The sequence below is a fragment of the Melospiza melodia genome, chromosome 10, assembly GCF_035770615.1.
Source record: "Melospiza melodia melodia isolate bMelMel2 chromosome 10, bMelMel2.pri, whole genome shotgun sequence".
Lineage (NCBI taxonomy): Eukaryota > Metazoa > Chordata > Aves > Passeriformes > Passerellidae > Melospiza > Melospiza melodia.
In genome coordinates this window covers 21,807,708-21,823,097 of record NC_086203.1, presented here as the reverse complement: position 1 = coordinate 21,823,097, position 15,390 = coordinate 21,807,708, and the positions used below count along the sequence as shown (strand labels likewise).

General features: G+C 44.9%; 1 protein-coding gene across 5 annotated transcripts in view; it reads left to right on the top strand.

The window, feature by feature from the left end:
* Window positions 1-15,390, top strand: part of GRIP2 (glutamate receptor interacting protein 2) — a 247,868-nt gene that overhangs the window by 160,274 nt on the left and 72,204 nt on the right. The window contains exon 1 of one of the 5 annotated variants that reach the window (XM_063164812.1): window positions 6,966-7,610. The exons of the other annotated variants lie outside the window; for them this stretch is intronic. Coding sequence (XP_063020882.1) covers window positions 7,571-7,610 — 40 coding nt within the window. The 5' untranslated portion in view covers window positions 6,966-7,570. Of the gene's footprint in view, window positions 1-6,965; window positions 7,611-15,390 lie in introns of those variants that run through there. 5 annotated transcript variants of the gene reach the window in all.

The window sequence follows — 15,390 nt, the reverse complement described above, 5'->3', positions numbered from 1 at the left end:
GCGAGCTCCAGCACCCCTGAGCGAGCTCCATCACCTCTGAGCGAGCTCCAGCACCTCTGAGTGCCGCATCCCCCGGGCGGCTGGGGAGAGCCAGGAGCCCTCCTGAGGCAGCGGGGCAGCCTGACCTGGTTCCACCCCGCGCTGGGGAGCTGCTGCCCGTGGCCTGGCAGTGCCTTTGGGGTCATGGCTGTCTGCTTTCTGCGATCAGTCTCTCCAGACTCCTGCTGCCACCGTGGAGTTGTGGGGGGCATTGCTGCTGCCCGGCATGGGCTGTGCCGCTGCCCAGTGTGGGCACTGCTCCTGACACGCCGTGGGCACTGCCAGGGGCTGCAGCTGACTCAGGCCCGCGGCCTTGTCCGGCGCTGTGTGCCCGCTCAGCTGGGCACCCCTTCTGTGCTGCCTTGTAGCTCATGCTACCACGAGGTAATGTCACCTGCTTTGGTGGCTTTGGTCCCCACACGTGACTCTGAAGCACTGCTGTGTGCTGCTGGAAGTGGCTGTGCTATGGCTGAGCAAAAGCCGAGGAGGAAGGCTGGCCTTTCAGGGAGCAGCCTGGCCATGCAGCCTGAGGTGCCTCACATGGGGCACCTCCTCTGCCAAGGACTTCTGAATGAGGTGAGCTCACTGAGATATCTGAATGCAAAACCATCCAGAGCTCTGACTCCGGGGTGCAACGTGGGCTGTGCTTTTTCTGAGTCACCAAAATTATTGGTATTGCTTCTAGCTCTTGGCTGTCTCCCATATAGACCTTGGCCAGGTCCCACCTAGTTTTGCCTTGTCTCTTCTAGAAGAGTTGCACAGCATAGATGCTGCATAGTAGCATGCTAGAGCATATATAAAAGCCATTAAAGCATTTTTTTGGTGGAGGAATACATCTTGGTGCTCTTGGGATTTCACTGGCCTTATCATGCTGCTGATACTAATATTGTCTTTTGCAGTCAGCGCTTTTCCTGCTATTTCTTTGTTGAAACACATATGAAAATGTGCCTTGGAAAATATTTCATATCTGAGCTAGTTAATACAGCACCTTGGAGAGAAGGTGTCTGATGCAACAGAGTACAAATGAAGGCTCATTAAGCAGGAATTCAGTGATTCTACTGAATGCCCCAGCAATTAAATTTCATCTTGTTTCATATGCAGGTCAGGAGAGTTAGGAAAGAGAATAGAGGCAGCAGAGCAATGTGGCTCTGTACTATGCAAATTAGTGTTAACATGGCATTTCATTTATTGTTAATGCATTGTTACACTGCTACTCATTGAAAAGAAACTGTGTGACAACGGGTAAGACTGATGACCCACTTGCTTATTTTTCCATCTGTATTGGCAGCATTGCCTCTGCAGAGACCAGTGCCAAAATGAATCCTTTAAGGGGAAGATGCAGAGGTTTTTCTTCCCACAGGCAGGAGTAGAGTTAGATGCTGACTAAGACCTCCTACAGGTTGTAGCATTGCCTCTTTCTCTGTCTTTTTCTCTGTCTTTTTCTCATGTCTATGGCATGGCCACATCCCTGCTACTGGAAGGGTCCTCTGTTTGGGCTTAAGCACTGCATCCTTTTAGATCAAGAGGAGGAAGTCTTCAGTCCCTACTACTGCAAAGGCCTGAGCTCTTGTAGCATGTAACATAGTAAGGGGTTTAGGGATGCTGGTGTGCTTTGCATCCCCATCTACATGCTCACACCTCTGCTCCCTGCCATCCTTTGGGCTGATTGAGCTCTGAGTTTGTGTCCTATTCTTTCAGGGCTGCAGTGCCTGTTTCCCATTTTCTCTCTATATCCAAAGGTCTGTAGCAGAATATGTTTTCTCTCATCTGTACTTTGATTGTGTTGGAGCTTGTTTCACCTAAATTGCTCACCCATAGTGTGGAAGGAAGGTAGATGCAGGCCAGCTGCTAAAAGACCCATCACTCTTTTCATTCTTGGTGATATGAATAAAATATAAAGAAGAAACAGCATTTTTGCTGAAGGAGAGATCACCAACAGGCCCTTTCTAGGCAGCCACTGGTGCAGATATTGAAGTGCCTAGTGCAGCTGCCATACACTCGCTGTGGATTGGAATGGTTTAATGACCTTAAAACTGGAAATCAGTCCCATCACTGAAAAGTTTAGATGCTTACTTACCCTTCTTTTTTTTTCTTTTTCTTTTTTAAAAATTTTCCTGTCAACAAATTTCTGTCATTCCAGTGCACGGATCACTAAAAGCTGGGAAGTAGGCATTTTGTTTCCTCTAGTGGTATGGTGCTGCTCTTTCTTTCTGTGTCTGCATGGTTCCTCCAAACACACACATGCTTGAAGAGTACACTCATGTCATAAGGCTGTGGGATACCGGCCAGCTATATTGCCATGAAAGATTTGAGGGGGCTAAAAAGTAAAATCAATTAGGAGAATCTCTGAAGGAGAGGGAGGGTTGTGTATTTTGCCTAGAAGAAGTACTTGTTCTATACATAAAGCCACAGAAGTAGAGATAAATGGGAGAAATATGCTCTGTCTACCTGAAAGTGTTGAATCTGCTTTCAGATGCTGTGCATGCAACTTCCAGAGCTCCTTTTGGACCAGGTCATAAACTCCAACCTTGCCCTGGCATGGCTGCTGGTTGTTGTTGTATCTTTAACCTCCTGCTGCATTTCTTATTGTTGTGTCTTGTCAAGCTCATCTCCATTTGGCTTAAAAAATCATTGTAAAGCCAGGATTCACTTTTGTTGGGATGACCTTTGCTAACAAGGTCCCTGAACGAGCTCTTTTGTGTCATTAGAGCTGGCTGGGGAATAGAGGACCTTGTACTTTCCTGCAGCCTATTTGTCTTCCACTGTTTCTCTTATCAGCACTGGGGTCTCCAACCCTAGTGTGTCCTACTCTGATTACCCATAAAAATGTGCTGGAGCCATTTCATTGTGCTCTGATGGTGGAGGGAATGGATGGGATCTGGGAAGTCCCTTTGCTCTGTAAAGGAGGTACTCTGTCTCAGTGCTCTGCGTGTGTGCGTGCAGCATGGCTTCTAATTGCTTACTGGATGGGTCAATTTATCTTTCAGTGTTCATTACCCGTAATAAATTAATGTTTAGGACTGGCTGGTGGAATTTGCACTTGAAGAGAAGAACTATCAAGGACTTCTTCCTCTGGCTCCATTATTAAGCTGTTTAAATACCCTTAAAGATTTTTTCTTTTCGAGTCCCTTCTCCATTTGCCATAAAAATATATTGATGAAACAGTGCATTGCATTTTGGGGTTGTATGTAAAAATCAGGGCATCTGCTTAGACCAGAGCTGAGGCCTGAGGCTGATATGCAGTTGTCTGGGGTTTCTAAATAAGCACAACTATGTAAAATTGGAGCAGATGAAATGGAGCAAATGTGCAGCCAGTGGGTAGCTGAGTAATCAGCTGTGAAGCCTCTTCCACTAAGAGAGTGATGGGTCTTCCTTTTGTCCCTCCTCCTCCTCCCTGTCTGTTGGAACCAAAAATCAATCAAAGAAGGGTATAGGCTCTCCAAACTTCTTGATTTTGAGCAGAAATACTTAGAATTCCCAGTAAAAACTGTCTTTTCCAGTAAGACAACTGGAAGCACTGGGTCTGCTGTGCCAGAAACAAGCCTTGAGAGGGTGGATGAGCAGGAAGATGAGTCCCCAGTCCCAGGGGTCCCTGATGTGCAGGCGTATTGTTAAATGGAAGAAGTAGGATGAAAAGAAGGAGATGGCAACAGAAAATCTTAATTTAACATCTGAACTAAAAAAAAAAGTAGAAAGCATCTGTGTCAGTCTCTTCTGAACCTTCCCTCACCCAAAGCAATTTCTGTTGCTATTAATATCATTTTATATGCGGTTGGAACGCCGGTGTTCCTCTGCGCTAAGTGCATCTGGTTGGGGGTTTTTCCTCATCATCTTCTTGTGCCTCACTGTTCATTATGTTCATTCAGCTGTCTTCAGAGAGTCTCCTGAGACTTCCTAATGTGGAGTGATGTAAGATTCTCTCCTTGTTCTCCACAGTTCAGAGCATGTTCAGTGCTAAATGGTTCATATCAGGATCTTGTGTGAGTGTTCCACAGTCCTGTGGCTTCTGACAACGATCCTTTTGGATGTGGTTAAATAAGTAATGGTTACAAACACCCATCAAACACTGGACTAAATAATGGATATTCTGAATAGGCTGTGATCTTCCCTCTGCTGTCCTCCCTGTCTTGTTTGGATAAAAGTGTATTCTGTAAATGTCATCCCAACCAATTTAGGCCATGTAAGGTTTGCAGCATCGCTCCCACTGAGGTCCTGGGAGGATTTGTAAGGCAGCTCTGGGGAAATATGTATGAGGTTCACAAGCAGGACAGGATGTGGTGGGTACAAGAAATGCACAACCAAGCACTAGGACATGTCTGTGCATGTAAGGGTAGATACTCCTTACTTACAACAAATGAACTTTACTCGAAGAGCAGCCTGTTCCTGAGAAAAGTAAATGCCAATTTCTGCAGAGTGGATACTTATTCACTGGCATCACCACTTCTGTTGTATGGATCAGAGATACCCATGAGCCTGCATGGATGAACGTTTCCAATAGGGACCACCCAGAGCTCTCTAGCCACGGACTGTCCTCAGCCTGTGCTGTCTTTTTCCTTGAGCATTTTATACTGAAGTGGAGGTGCAAGAAAGCATTTCCTAAACCCTCTTTCCTCCTGGAATGGTAATAAGAGATCAGAATATGCCAAAAAAACAGAACTGATTTTTTTTTTTGTTTTCTTTTTTTTTCCTTTGAAAAGACTTTTTTAACATTCCACCTCCACAGAATTAACTTATTTTAAAAACCATACATTTGTAGGTGAGGATTGTGTGTAGTTGATGTTGCCAGAGAATTTTTTGAAAGTTGCTAATTCTGAGCACACAAAGTTTATGTCAAGAAGGTACCGGACAATGCACAGACTGTTCCTGAAACATCCAAACTCTACATATTGTTCCTTGAGTTTGTCACCATAGCTTAGGTTGATGCCTCATGCTCTTTTATGACACCTACACACTTTGATGCCATATGTTTTTGGTCTGCCTTGTTTTGTTGGGGTGTGGGGTGTATCCTTTCCCTTCCCCGTTAGAAACTCAAGCTGTTCAACTGGTTTTAATACAGTGCCACCTGAAACATGAAGAAAGTGTTGTGCTTGTGGATTTTGGCCAGAAACCATAGAGTAAACATCTCTGTCCTCTCCAGGCTCCTGGTGCTCTGGTGTCTTGCCAAGCAGCTCAACAAATGCCACCAGCAATTCTGGGCTTGAAATGCCCAAATGCCTCTTCCTTCTCCACCAACATCAGAGGAATGGGGCAGCTCCAGCCAGTTCTCATCCACAAAAACAAACAGCTTCAACTGGATGTTAGAGCTGTGTTCTCACACACTTTTTTCATGCAGAAGATAACCTGGGAAGAATTTTATGGTGGTCTAATTGCACAATTATTTTAAATTTTTCTTTAAAACACCATTTTGGAGACATCCATTTCATGGAATCCAAAGCAATTGGCTATTCTCAAATTAGCAGCTTCTTGTATTTGTGGTGCAACTGGTAATGTTTTTTCCTTTAAGATGAAATTTCTCTGCAGCAAAAGCATTAATAGCTGTGTGAAAAGATTTCTAATTATAAATTTTGCCTCAATTACTAATTAAGTCTATTGTCAGACTGAATAACTTCTTTTAAACAAATTATGGACCAAAATATCTCTTTTGTAAGTAGTTTTTTTATTACTTAGTGATTTTATTGCTTTTGTAGAAGTTATCCTCTCATGAAACAGCTGAATTTGAACCACAATAGAGATGCTGCTGCATTTCAATCTGAACAAGAGCTCTGGCATTAGGCTGAAACCCAGTTATCCTCCTCCACACAGAGTTAGGGCCCCCAGGTCTGTAAAAATTTCCTGCTGGTGCATTCAGATGTGTTTAGTTCCTCTTGATTTATCCTGATTTCTTTCCTAAGGAAACAAGGCTTAACCTTGCTGCCTTTCCATGAGCTTCCTTCTAAATCTGTGACCTCTTGGCTGCTTTCAGACAAATTTAGTAGCAGTCTCAACCACGACTGGACCCTCATACAAAAATGTAGATGCCTTTTGTGCCTTAGTCCGTGCTCGTCTTGATCTCTTTTCACTGTTTGTGGGCATAATCTTGCTGTTATAGATGACAGTAGTTCTCAAGGCAATAGGGTGACTATGGAGAATGCTGCCATGAGCTGGTTAGCACAGTTTGCCTCTCACAGCTTGGCTGAGAAGGGAACCTGCACAGTGCTGGAGGCAGGATCTGACCCTGTGCACACCCTAATAGCCCCATGGCCAGGGCATTGGCATACCTTGCATGCTCTGGATCTTCAACACAAATCAGCCAACTTTTCCATTTTAATAGTAAAGGAAGAAGACACTGGTTTGCTGCAACCATTTCTTCCAGGGCCAGTGCCCTTTCCCTACCCACAGTGCAGGGCCAGCATTGTCAAGGGAAGCCATGCAGCATCCTGGAGGGCCAAGCTCTCTGTGACCAGCTGGGTCCCAGCACTGCCCTCAAAGCCTCCTCTCGTCAAGATCTCAACACAGGACGTGCATGACTTCTGCCCATGCTGATTCCTCTGCCCTTCCTAAGGAAGGGTTAAACCGAGTTCTCAGCAAGCGATGTAGGGAGGACACAAGGCTGCAGCCTCATATTCCCTTACGAGCCCCGTGTGTGTGTGTGTTTGGGAGGGACTGTAATGCTTTGACAGCAGCTTGACATTGCCTTGAAAGGTGCTGGAGGCTCTGCAAGCACTTGCCAAGAGGGGGTGGGGGAGAGGAAAGTGTGTCAGGCAACACTGCAGTCGCAGCCTCTTCGTGTGCTCAGCCCCGCTGCTGCTGCTGCTGCAACTGCAGCTGCAACTCGGGGCTGCTGCGCGGCTCCGCTGCCGGCCAAGTTCTGGCGCGGGGGCAGCGCTGCCTCCGCCGCAGCACCGCCTGCCCGCCCCCCTCCGTCTCTGCCTTTTTTAATTCCCCCACGCCCCGCCTGACATGCCCGTGAAAGCCTCGGAGGGGCTCGGGCAGGAAGCGGCCAGCGCATCCCCGCGGGATGATGCCCGCTCTCCGCCGGCGGGGCGCGGGGTGGAATTCCGCCGGGAATGAAGTGCTCGCTCGACATTTGCTGCATCTGCCGGAGCGTCAGGGTTCAGTGGCTGCCTCCCCTTCAACCAGCTGTTCCGGTTAATCACTGCGCTTCCAACTTTTGCTTGGCAATGCCCGATGGACAGTGCAGCCGAGAGAACTAGCACCGGATTTTTAGGACCTCATAAAAAAAAAAAAATCCCCCGTTCCCTTCATTTTCCTATTTCTACACGGGACTGGCGAGCCGCACGTTAAACAGCCGCGTAAAGGTATTTCTTCCTAAAGGATTGCCAGATTTCTGAGTCCTCGCAGGCTGGAGAGCCCCGGACGGTGGGTGCTGATCTCGGTGCCGGGCGGTGCGGGAGCCGCGTGTGCGCTGCGGCCGCGCTCGGCGCTGGGAGCCGGCCCGGGCTGCCCGGCAAGGGGCTCCGGCCAGGCAGGGAGGAGAGAAAACCGAGCGGCTCTTACAATTAATTGAATGATTTGATAGATAACAGCAGACATGCTTTGTGGACTGAAAAAGGATTTGCAGTCAGACTTTGGTGAGTGAGCCTTGTTTGTATTTTTCTTTCCCTTGTCCAGTAGTTTACTTTTGTTTAATCTGATTTTCTTTAAGCATCTTTAATATCATGAACGGTTTCATGTGCTACTTTCAAAGTGGTTTTACAAATCCAAACCGTTGCATGCAAACTTAATTACTTTGATTTGTGAAATATTTCTTGGCTTCTCTGTAAAGAATTTCTCCCTGTGACCACTGGAGAGTACCCTTCAGGCTGCCTTCTCCTTCTCCACCTTGAAGATTGGCAGTCACAGGGGCTGTTCTGGTACCTCAGATATTGTGGAGTCTTTAAAGCTGTTTTGACTTTTAAAAAAACAAAATCTAAATGTAGCTCCTTATTTCCCAGGCTCAGTGTGTGAATTGTCTGGGCATTCAGCAATAGCGATTAGAGGGCTGGGAAGGAAGAGGGGAGAAGTGCTCTGCTGAATGTGGTGGGATCACTGCCAATGCCCCCCCTCCTGTATAATCCACTGTTACCTTGTCTAATAAATATTTCAGTTCCCGCTGGAAATCTGACATTTCAATGAGCTGCTAACCCCTGCTTTAGATATGAGTTCACTGTTACTGTGGAGCATAAAAAAAATCTATTTCATTTCTACAAAAGAGTAGATAGATGAGTGTAGAAGGACACCTTTACAAAGGGCAGGCATCAAATTCCCGCCTGACTCTTTCCAGGATGGACAGGCTCTTATATTTCTAGCTGAGTGCCATATTCAGGTACTTTGTTGCATGCTGTAGCTCTGCTTGTTGCAGCTGAATGTGCTACATGGAGCTTGTCTTCCGCTCTGATGCAAGCATTTCCCTTCTGAAAGCAAAGACATTGGAGTTGGAAGTACAGAGGTAATTTATGGTTTCTGAATCATTTTGCACTGCCTGAAGTGATGTAGTGAGACTGACTTCGTCCTCTCCTTGGCATCAAGAAGCCCTAAAGCACGAAACCTAACTTTAGAAAATTGTTTTCCCTCCCTAAATCTGAGGATAAAATAAACCAGGTGGAAAGCATCTTAGCCTGGCTGTGTTGCCTAATCCCACAGACAGTGACTGGAGGCAATGTCCACCTACTGTACCAGCACAGCAAGAAGCATTTTGGGGGCTTAATTTGAAGCTGCCAGAGACACGCTAATGAGTCCTGATAGGGTGAGGGAGTCTGGGCGTGTGACTTGGCAGGAATGTACTTGTTCCATGGAAAGATCAAAAGACAACCTGGCAGAATCTCACACTGCTCTTGGGGTTGAGCCAGGACCTGGGCCCTGGTTTGGAGGTGGCCGACACTGAGGGTGCTCGAGGGGCCTCCTTGGTGCCACCAGCCACAGAGGGGGTCATTTGTGAAGTCCTTCCAACGTGACACCAGAGACATCTGGTGCTTCAAGATGGCTGTGTTGTTGCAAATGGTGATGTCTGGATCCTGGGTGATCAAATGAGAAGTTTTCCTGATGTCAGCCCCAAACACTTCTCAAGAATCTTGGGCCAATGTTGTGTCATGTACAAGGGAATGGTGCAGTCACTGGGTGGGTACGAAGCCTTTTTTACCCTGGTGTCAGACCCTCACAGCTTATGCTTGTGGTGCTCCTGAGGACCAAGATCATGGCTTTAATGGGAATGCTTTCTGGAAGTCTATAATGGAAGCAGTGAAGGGAATTGCAATCTTACCACTCATTTTGGCATTTTAGGTGAAATAGGCAAAACCAAATGGATTGTTTCAAAGAAGCATCCAGACATTTCGGAAGTGCTTTTTGGGCCCACCACCATTAGGGTATTGATGATTTCTTTCTGTCAGTTGCTTTCAGATATTTTTTGATGGGACATTTTAATCATAGAGAGATTTTGTGTGTCCTTCAGAATGGAAGGGTCAGAAAACTCAAAGTAGCAGTGATGTTTTATGGGAGGTGGTGTTTATTTTCTATTTAGAGTGAGTGGTTCTGCTGTTAGTAGGGTGATTGTGTTTCCACAAGAGCCTTTGTAATCCTGCTGTTGGAGGACTTCCCTGAAATCCTTTATGGCTTTCTGAAGTCCAGGAACATCCTCTATGTTTTGCTCTAGCAAACTTCACATTCAGTTAGTCCTTACTGCAGGATCACTGCAGAAAAGGGCAGAGCAACAGAACTCACTGAATCTCCTTCCTGCTGCTCCAAGTCACACATTGAAAATCCCATCCCATACCAGCTCATGTAAAATGTTAATTGAGGACAGTACAGACACTTCAGAAGACCATTTGTCCTTCAGACTTATTTGGGTGACTTAATTATTTTTGATTTTTTAAAAATACAATTTGTATAGAAGGCAAAGGAAGAATAAAGATCATAGATGAGTGAGGATGTTCAGTGCTTTTCTATTTGGGTTTGTTGTTTGGTTTTAGGTGTGGGGTTTTTGTTGCCATTAGAAGCCATGCTTTTAGCATGAGATGGACTCTCTGCAGACCAAGGAGAGCAGAATTTCCTGTCCTTTTTTGAGGCTGGCAAACTGCACCCTTTATTGCAGGATGGGAATGGCTAGAAAAAGAGACCTGTTAATAGATCTCTGCCCCTTCCTGCTCCCAGTTTTCAAGAGATCAGCTCCCCTGTGTTCTCTCTCTGCTTGCCAAATAAGCAGGTGAAAGAATAGAAGAAAACATGCCTGAAAGGGATAGAAAACTAATGTGAGGAGCAAGAATAAGACAGGAGGAAATCTTCATAGATAAATCTCCTAGGAAGAAAGATTTTATCTTTGTTATTGAAGAATTCATCACAATAGTGCTATTTAATATAAGTCCTGCTCATCAGGCTGCTTACGTCACTTGTCAGCTTTGCCTCAGTTGCAGCCAAATGAAAGATTAAGAGAAAAACTAACTGGGGTGTGTGTACCAAGACAAACATCTCTGGGTCTGAATCATTGATCTTAATTTCCTTGAGACAAAACTGGGCAGAGAGAGTTTGTGCTATTCCTCTGCCTTGAGATAGTATCGGCCATACCTGTGATATCACCCATCCACATTGCATTTGAATATATCCAATCTGTGCATCAGCTCAAATTAATTCAGTACTCTGAAATATTAAGGAAAAGCTTTGCTTACTTGTAATTTCAGTGCCTTTGTATTCCATCCTAACACAGATGACAGATTACTCCTTTCCCTCTGTGCATCACATCCAAATATTTGAAGAGAGCAATAACACTTTTTTCCCTCCTCCCTCTCTTCTTTTTAGCATAGACAACTCATCTCTCCCCCCAGCCTCAGTAGTTGTGGTCTTGCAGGTGTCTGACCAGCCTGCACTGATTCAAGCTGAATGAACTCCAGCTGGGCCACATTGTTGTTGAGCTGTGGTACCCAAGCCTGGGGACTGCATTCAAGCCAAGGCCTTTATGAGGCCTGAGTAAAAGAAAAGAATGATTTCACAGATTTTGTAGAGTATACCCACCTTGCTTATAGCAGGGTGTTAGCTCTTCTTGCATATGACATGGCACTGTGGATTTACATTTAGTTTGCAGCCCACAGTATCTGAAGAGTCCTTGCTGTCACTTTGATAGTTTTTCCCCATCCTTCATTCATTAGATTTTTCCTGCCTGGGTATGGTAACTTGCATGCCCCTCTACCAAATTGTACATCTGTCCTTTCATGTATGAGTCATTCTGGGTTCAAAATTTACTTCCCAGCCTGCTTCCAGGCCCTCATGCCTTGTGGCTGTCAGTAAGCTTAATAATATCTTTGCAACCATCCAGGTCATTTAGAGAAAACCTGCCAGGAAACCTACCAGGCTGGTGGAGAGTCCTCACAGAACTTCATTTAATACATCTTTCCCTCCTGATTGTGAACAACTGATGAATTTTCTCAGTGTGTGGTTTTCCAATCAGTTTTGCATACACTTCATAATCATCTGTATCCTGCTTCCCAAACATACTTACAAAAATAGCACGTGAAACAGTGTCAGAAGCGTTTCTAAAATTGAGATATAGCAACTTGCATTTTCTGTCTATCCAGAAATGTTACTCTCATATGGAAAGCAATTGAGTGGGCATGACTTATTTGTGGTAGATCCAGGTTTGCAGTTAGTCCTCCTCATTTGGTGTTAACAGCTCACACACAGTCAGCTCCAGGAACTCAAAGAGAGGGTGATGGATTTGTCATTCTCTCGCCCCCACTCTGGTAGCATGTTGTTTTGGTTTGTTTTTTTTAAACTGAACATTGCATTTTATTCTTCAGCCTTGTGATCTCTTACCCCCTCCTCCTTAGGTTCTCATGGCTACCTCCTGATGGCTTTAGGACTTTGGTGACCAGGTCTCTAAAGTTTTGTTGACTAAACTTTTAAGTATAAATGAGCTGATCTGTGCTGTCAAAATGAATTCTTGCTCTTTTCTAAAGATTACCCATTCTACTGAAATTTCTCTTTTATAGAAGAAAACAGATGAAAGTAATATTCTACAGCTTTTCATGGCCTATAGAAACAATTTTTTAAATTCAGTTTTTCTCCTCCAGTATGAGGAGGGATGAGTATGAGAGGGATGCTTTTCAGTGCAAAGACCAGGGAGATTTGATACAAATATTGGTCCACAGTGTCAGTTAAACAACTGCTATGGAGGTTTTTCTCTCCAGTGTTAAATGTTGGAGCCCAGTTTCCAGCCCAGGCATTAACCTCCCTGCCACCCTCCTTAAGAAAATTTCATTGCCACTGGAAGAGGCACCCTCTGGCTTAGAGTGACCCACAGAAGGGGACTGAGTTTCATGTGGTGTGTCAAGTCTTGCTTTTGGCTTTATATCTAGGATCACTGTTCTTTATAATGTTGTTCTGTTATTAATCCATGGAAGCCAAGGGTAACTGCACTGCCAAAGTGCTTGCATAAGTTAGAGCATGTAGGATTTGATTTCTTTTGAAAATGGACTGTTAAAATTGATTGCATGTGGATGTCAATGTTTACTGCTTGTGATATTGTCCACCTAACTCAAGGATGGAAATCATGGAATTTTACCCAGAAGGCTAGAAAAAGGTATTGGGCAACTTGGAGGGAAGAGCACCTCTGCTTTTGTGTGTAGGCATGTGTAGGTGTTGCAAATAAAAGCAACAATTAAATCTAACAAGTAATAATAATCAGAAAGATGTGCTAATGCAGAGCTGGAGAGGAAAAAGTAGAGCAAAAAAATATTTAGCAATGTTCATCAATTGACAATGAAATGCTACCAGGCATAAGAACATTTAAGGCTCTTTTCAGCTGTCGGTTCAGCTACTGCATAAATTTTAGCATGTGAGTAATCCCATCAGGGTAGGCATGGTCTTAAGCCTTGATGGGATGGGGCCCCCAGGTCATTGTACGCCTGTCTATTCAAGGTGGCAGAATTTGGTTTCAAGACAAACGTGCTTGTGTGGGCGTTAGGAAATTCTGGGTCTGTGACAGTCTGACTGCTAGTCTGCTTCTGATTTTTTATTTCTTATAATATTATTACTATTATTCTGTTCATAACAACAACAAAAAAAATTACTAACAGAGCTTGATGTTCTTAGCCACCAAGTTTATTAATCTGTGGATTTATAAATCAGTCTAGTAACTTGAAATGTGCAAAATCACACAGGATGAAGAATTTCTCTCCCTCCATTCCTAACAATTGCCACCCCCGATTTTTTATTTCAATGGAAGTCTTTTTTTTTTCTTTGACCGTGTGTTTTTGTTCAAGGATCTGATAATTACATGCTTGGAGATGATGGCTTTTCAAAAGCATCTTTTCCAGCAATTTTCAACTGGAGATGTGGATAAAAATATCTCCCTATTTTTTATCAGAAATGTTTTCAGTAATGTGCAATTATGAGTTCTGCCTTCATTCAATTCATCCTGGAAGAATTTGCTTCACAGGGAAATTCGTTTCCTAGCTGCTGTAGATGCCAGTATAGTTGGCAGCTGCAGGTTTTGTGGGGAGGAGGGAAAAGAAAGGCCCTGAAATTAAAATTGCTGTGAAGTAAATTGATCTCAACACCTGGAAACCATGAAAAGATGGAATCTCATACTTTTTTGTTAAATCATTGTTAAACTGCTTTGCATGTCAGTCCCAAAACAGCCCTGTAAATTATTTAGTGTGGCTGAGGGATGAAGAGATGATCCACTTCATCGCTCCTCACAATTGATCTGTTTCTTACTGTGCAGGTTCATGTTAGTAAGGTGAAGGCATTGTGGGTTTCTTCCCAGCAGTATTCCAACTTCCAGCCTTAATATATAATCAACACTTTTGTGGTTTATCATAATAAAGCTTTGAGGTAGGACCTGGCTCAGGTCTGGGGAGAACAGCACTGGTGAGAAGGTCTGGGGAGCAGTTTCAAAAGCATAAACATGCTTTGGTCCTGGGAGGCAAGAACTTATGCTGGAAAGAGTATGATCTGGCTCCCTGCTGCCAGGTGTGTGGATGAAAACAGGACTTGTTGCATTCTTCTGCATCATTGCATCTTCCTCTTTCCCAAAGTAGGGATGTAGGTCCCTGATCTGGTGTGTGCTTCTGTTTTGGAGGTCATGTGTCCAGCTGTTTGCAGAGATTGAGTAAACGAACTCATTTGAGACTCCATTAATTCTTCACTTCCAAGTTCTGTCCCTCCTCAGAGCTATCTCAGTATGTGGGGAGCCCAGAGGTCCAGCCCTCTCAGCCCCTGCCCTATGGGAGCTCTCACCTGAGGCTGAGGGTGGGATGGCTCAGCTCCAGACATCTGCTTTTTCAGCCAAATAGCCAACTTCAGTCATGGATCTGCTCCTCATCTTTGAGCAACCACATGCATGATCATACAAATGATGAGGGTCTGAGTCAGACCTCCAGCAGTCCCCACTGTTGTGCTACCAGCCCACATGGAGATGTTGCAGCAATAAATCTGTTTCTCCATCAGATTTCAGTGGAGATCTCTTCCTTTCCCCTTATGGGCATGATGGCTGATCCATACAGGGTCCTTATTGCAGTGAATCCTCCACCCTGAAATGTGAGGGAAGTGGCCTGCTCCTGCCCAGTGATTTATAGAGGATAATTTCTTTATGGAATGTGGTGCCATTTGGGTAAGATTAAACTCTTGGCTTCAGATGAAGGTATGTGTTTTGCTAAGGGCTTTTTTTTTTTTTTTAATAATGTAATGCATTTCCCATACAACCCACTGTGTAAAGAGATCTTGTTCCTTCCTGCCATGAGATGCTGTGCTCTGCTGCTCCTGCCCCCAGAATGCCTCCAATCTGCAGCCCATGAGCCCCCAGGAGCAGGGGGGATTTTGGGCACCATCTCTGCAGGGTCAGCCTCAGCTGATGCCTCTGCAGCAGTGAAGCCATGCAGGGGAATCAGGGGGGTGTGAGTCTGAGGAAGGAATGGAATACGTGGGGTCCTGGAATAGAGCCACAGAGCTATGCCTGGAATCAGTGGGAAGATGCTCAAGGATGTGCAGATCTGGATGAGACAGCCCAGGTGACTTGTAAACCTTGTACCTGTGGAGTTAAAATCAGAGTGAAGTTAGAAGAGCTCAGAGACAGAGGGTGCATCACTCATTGCTCCCTATTTCCCTCCGAGCCCAGGTGTCACTCTGTGGTCCATTGCTCCCTTGCCTGTCTGTGCTGTGCAGCATGTGGATCTTCTCCCTGCCACTCCCTGCTCCTTGTTGCTGCAGCCAGGCCATGGGAGGTGACTGCTGCCATCAAGGTGGTGGCAAATACCACCCAGCTCCAGGCTGGCTGCAGAGTCAGTTGAGAGATAGATGTTGTGATTTGTGAGGCTGGACAAGAGTCTTGAGACAACAGAGAAAGTTTTGTTATTAATAATAATAATAATAATTTCAAAAAAGAAT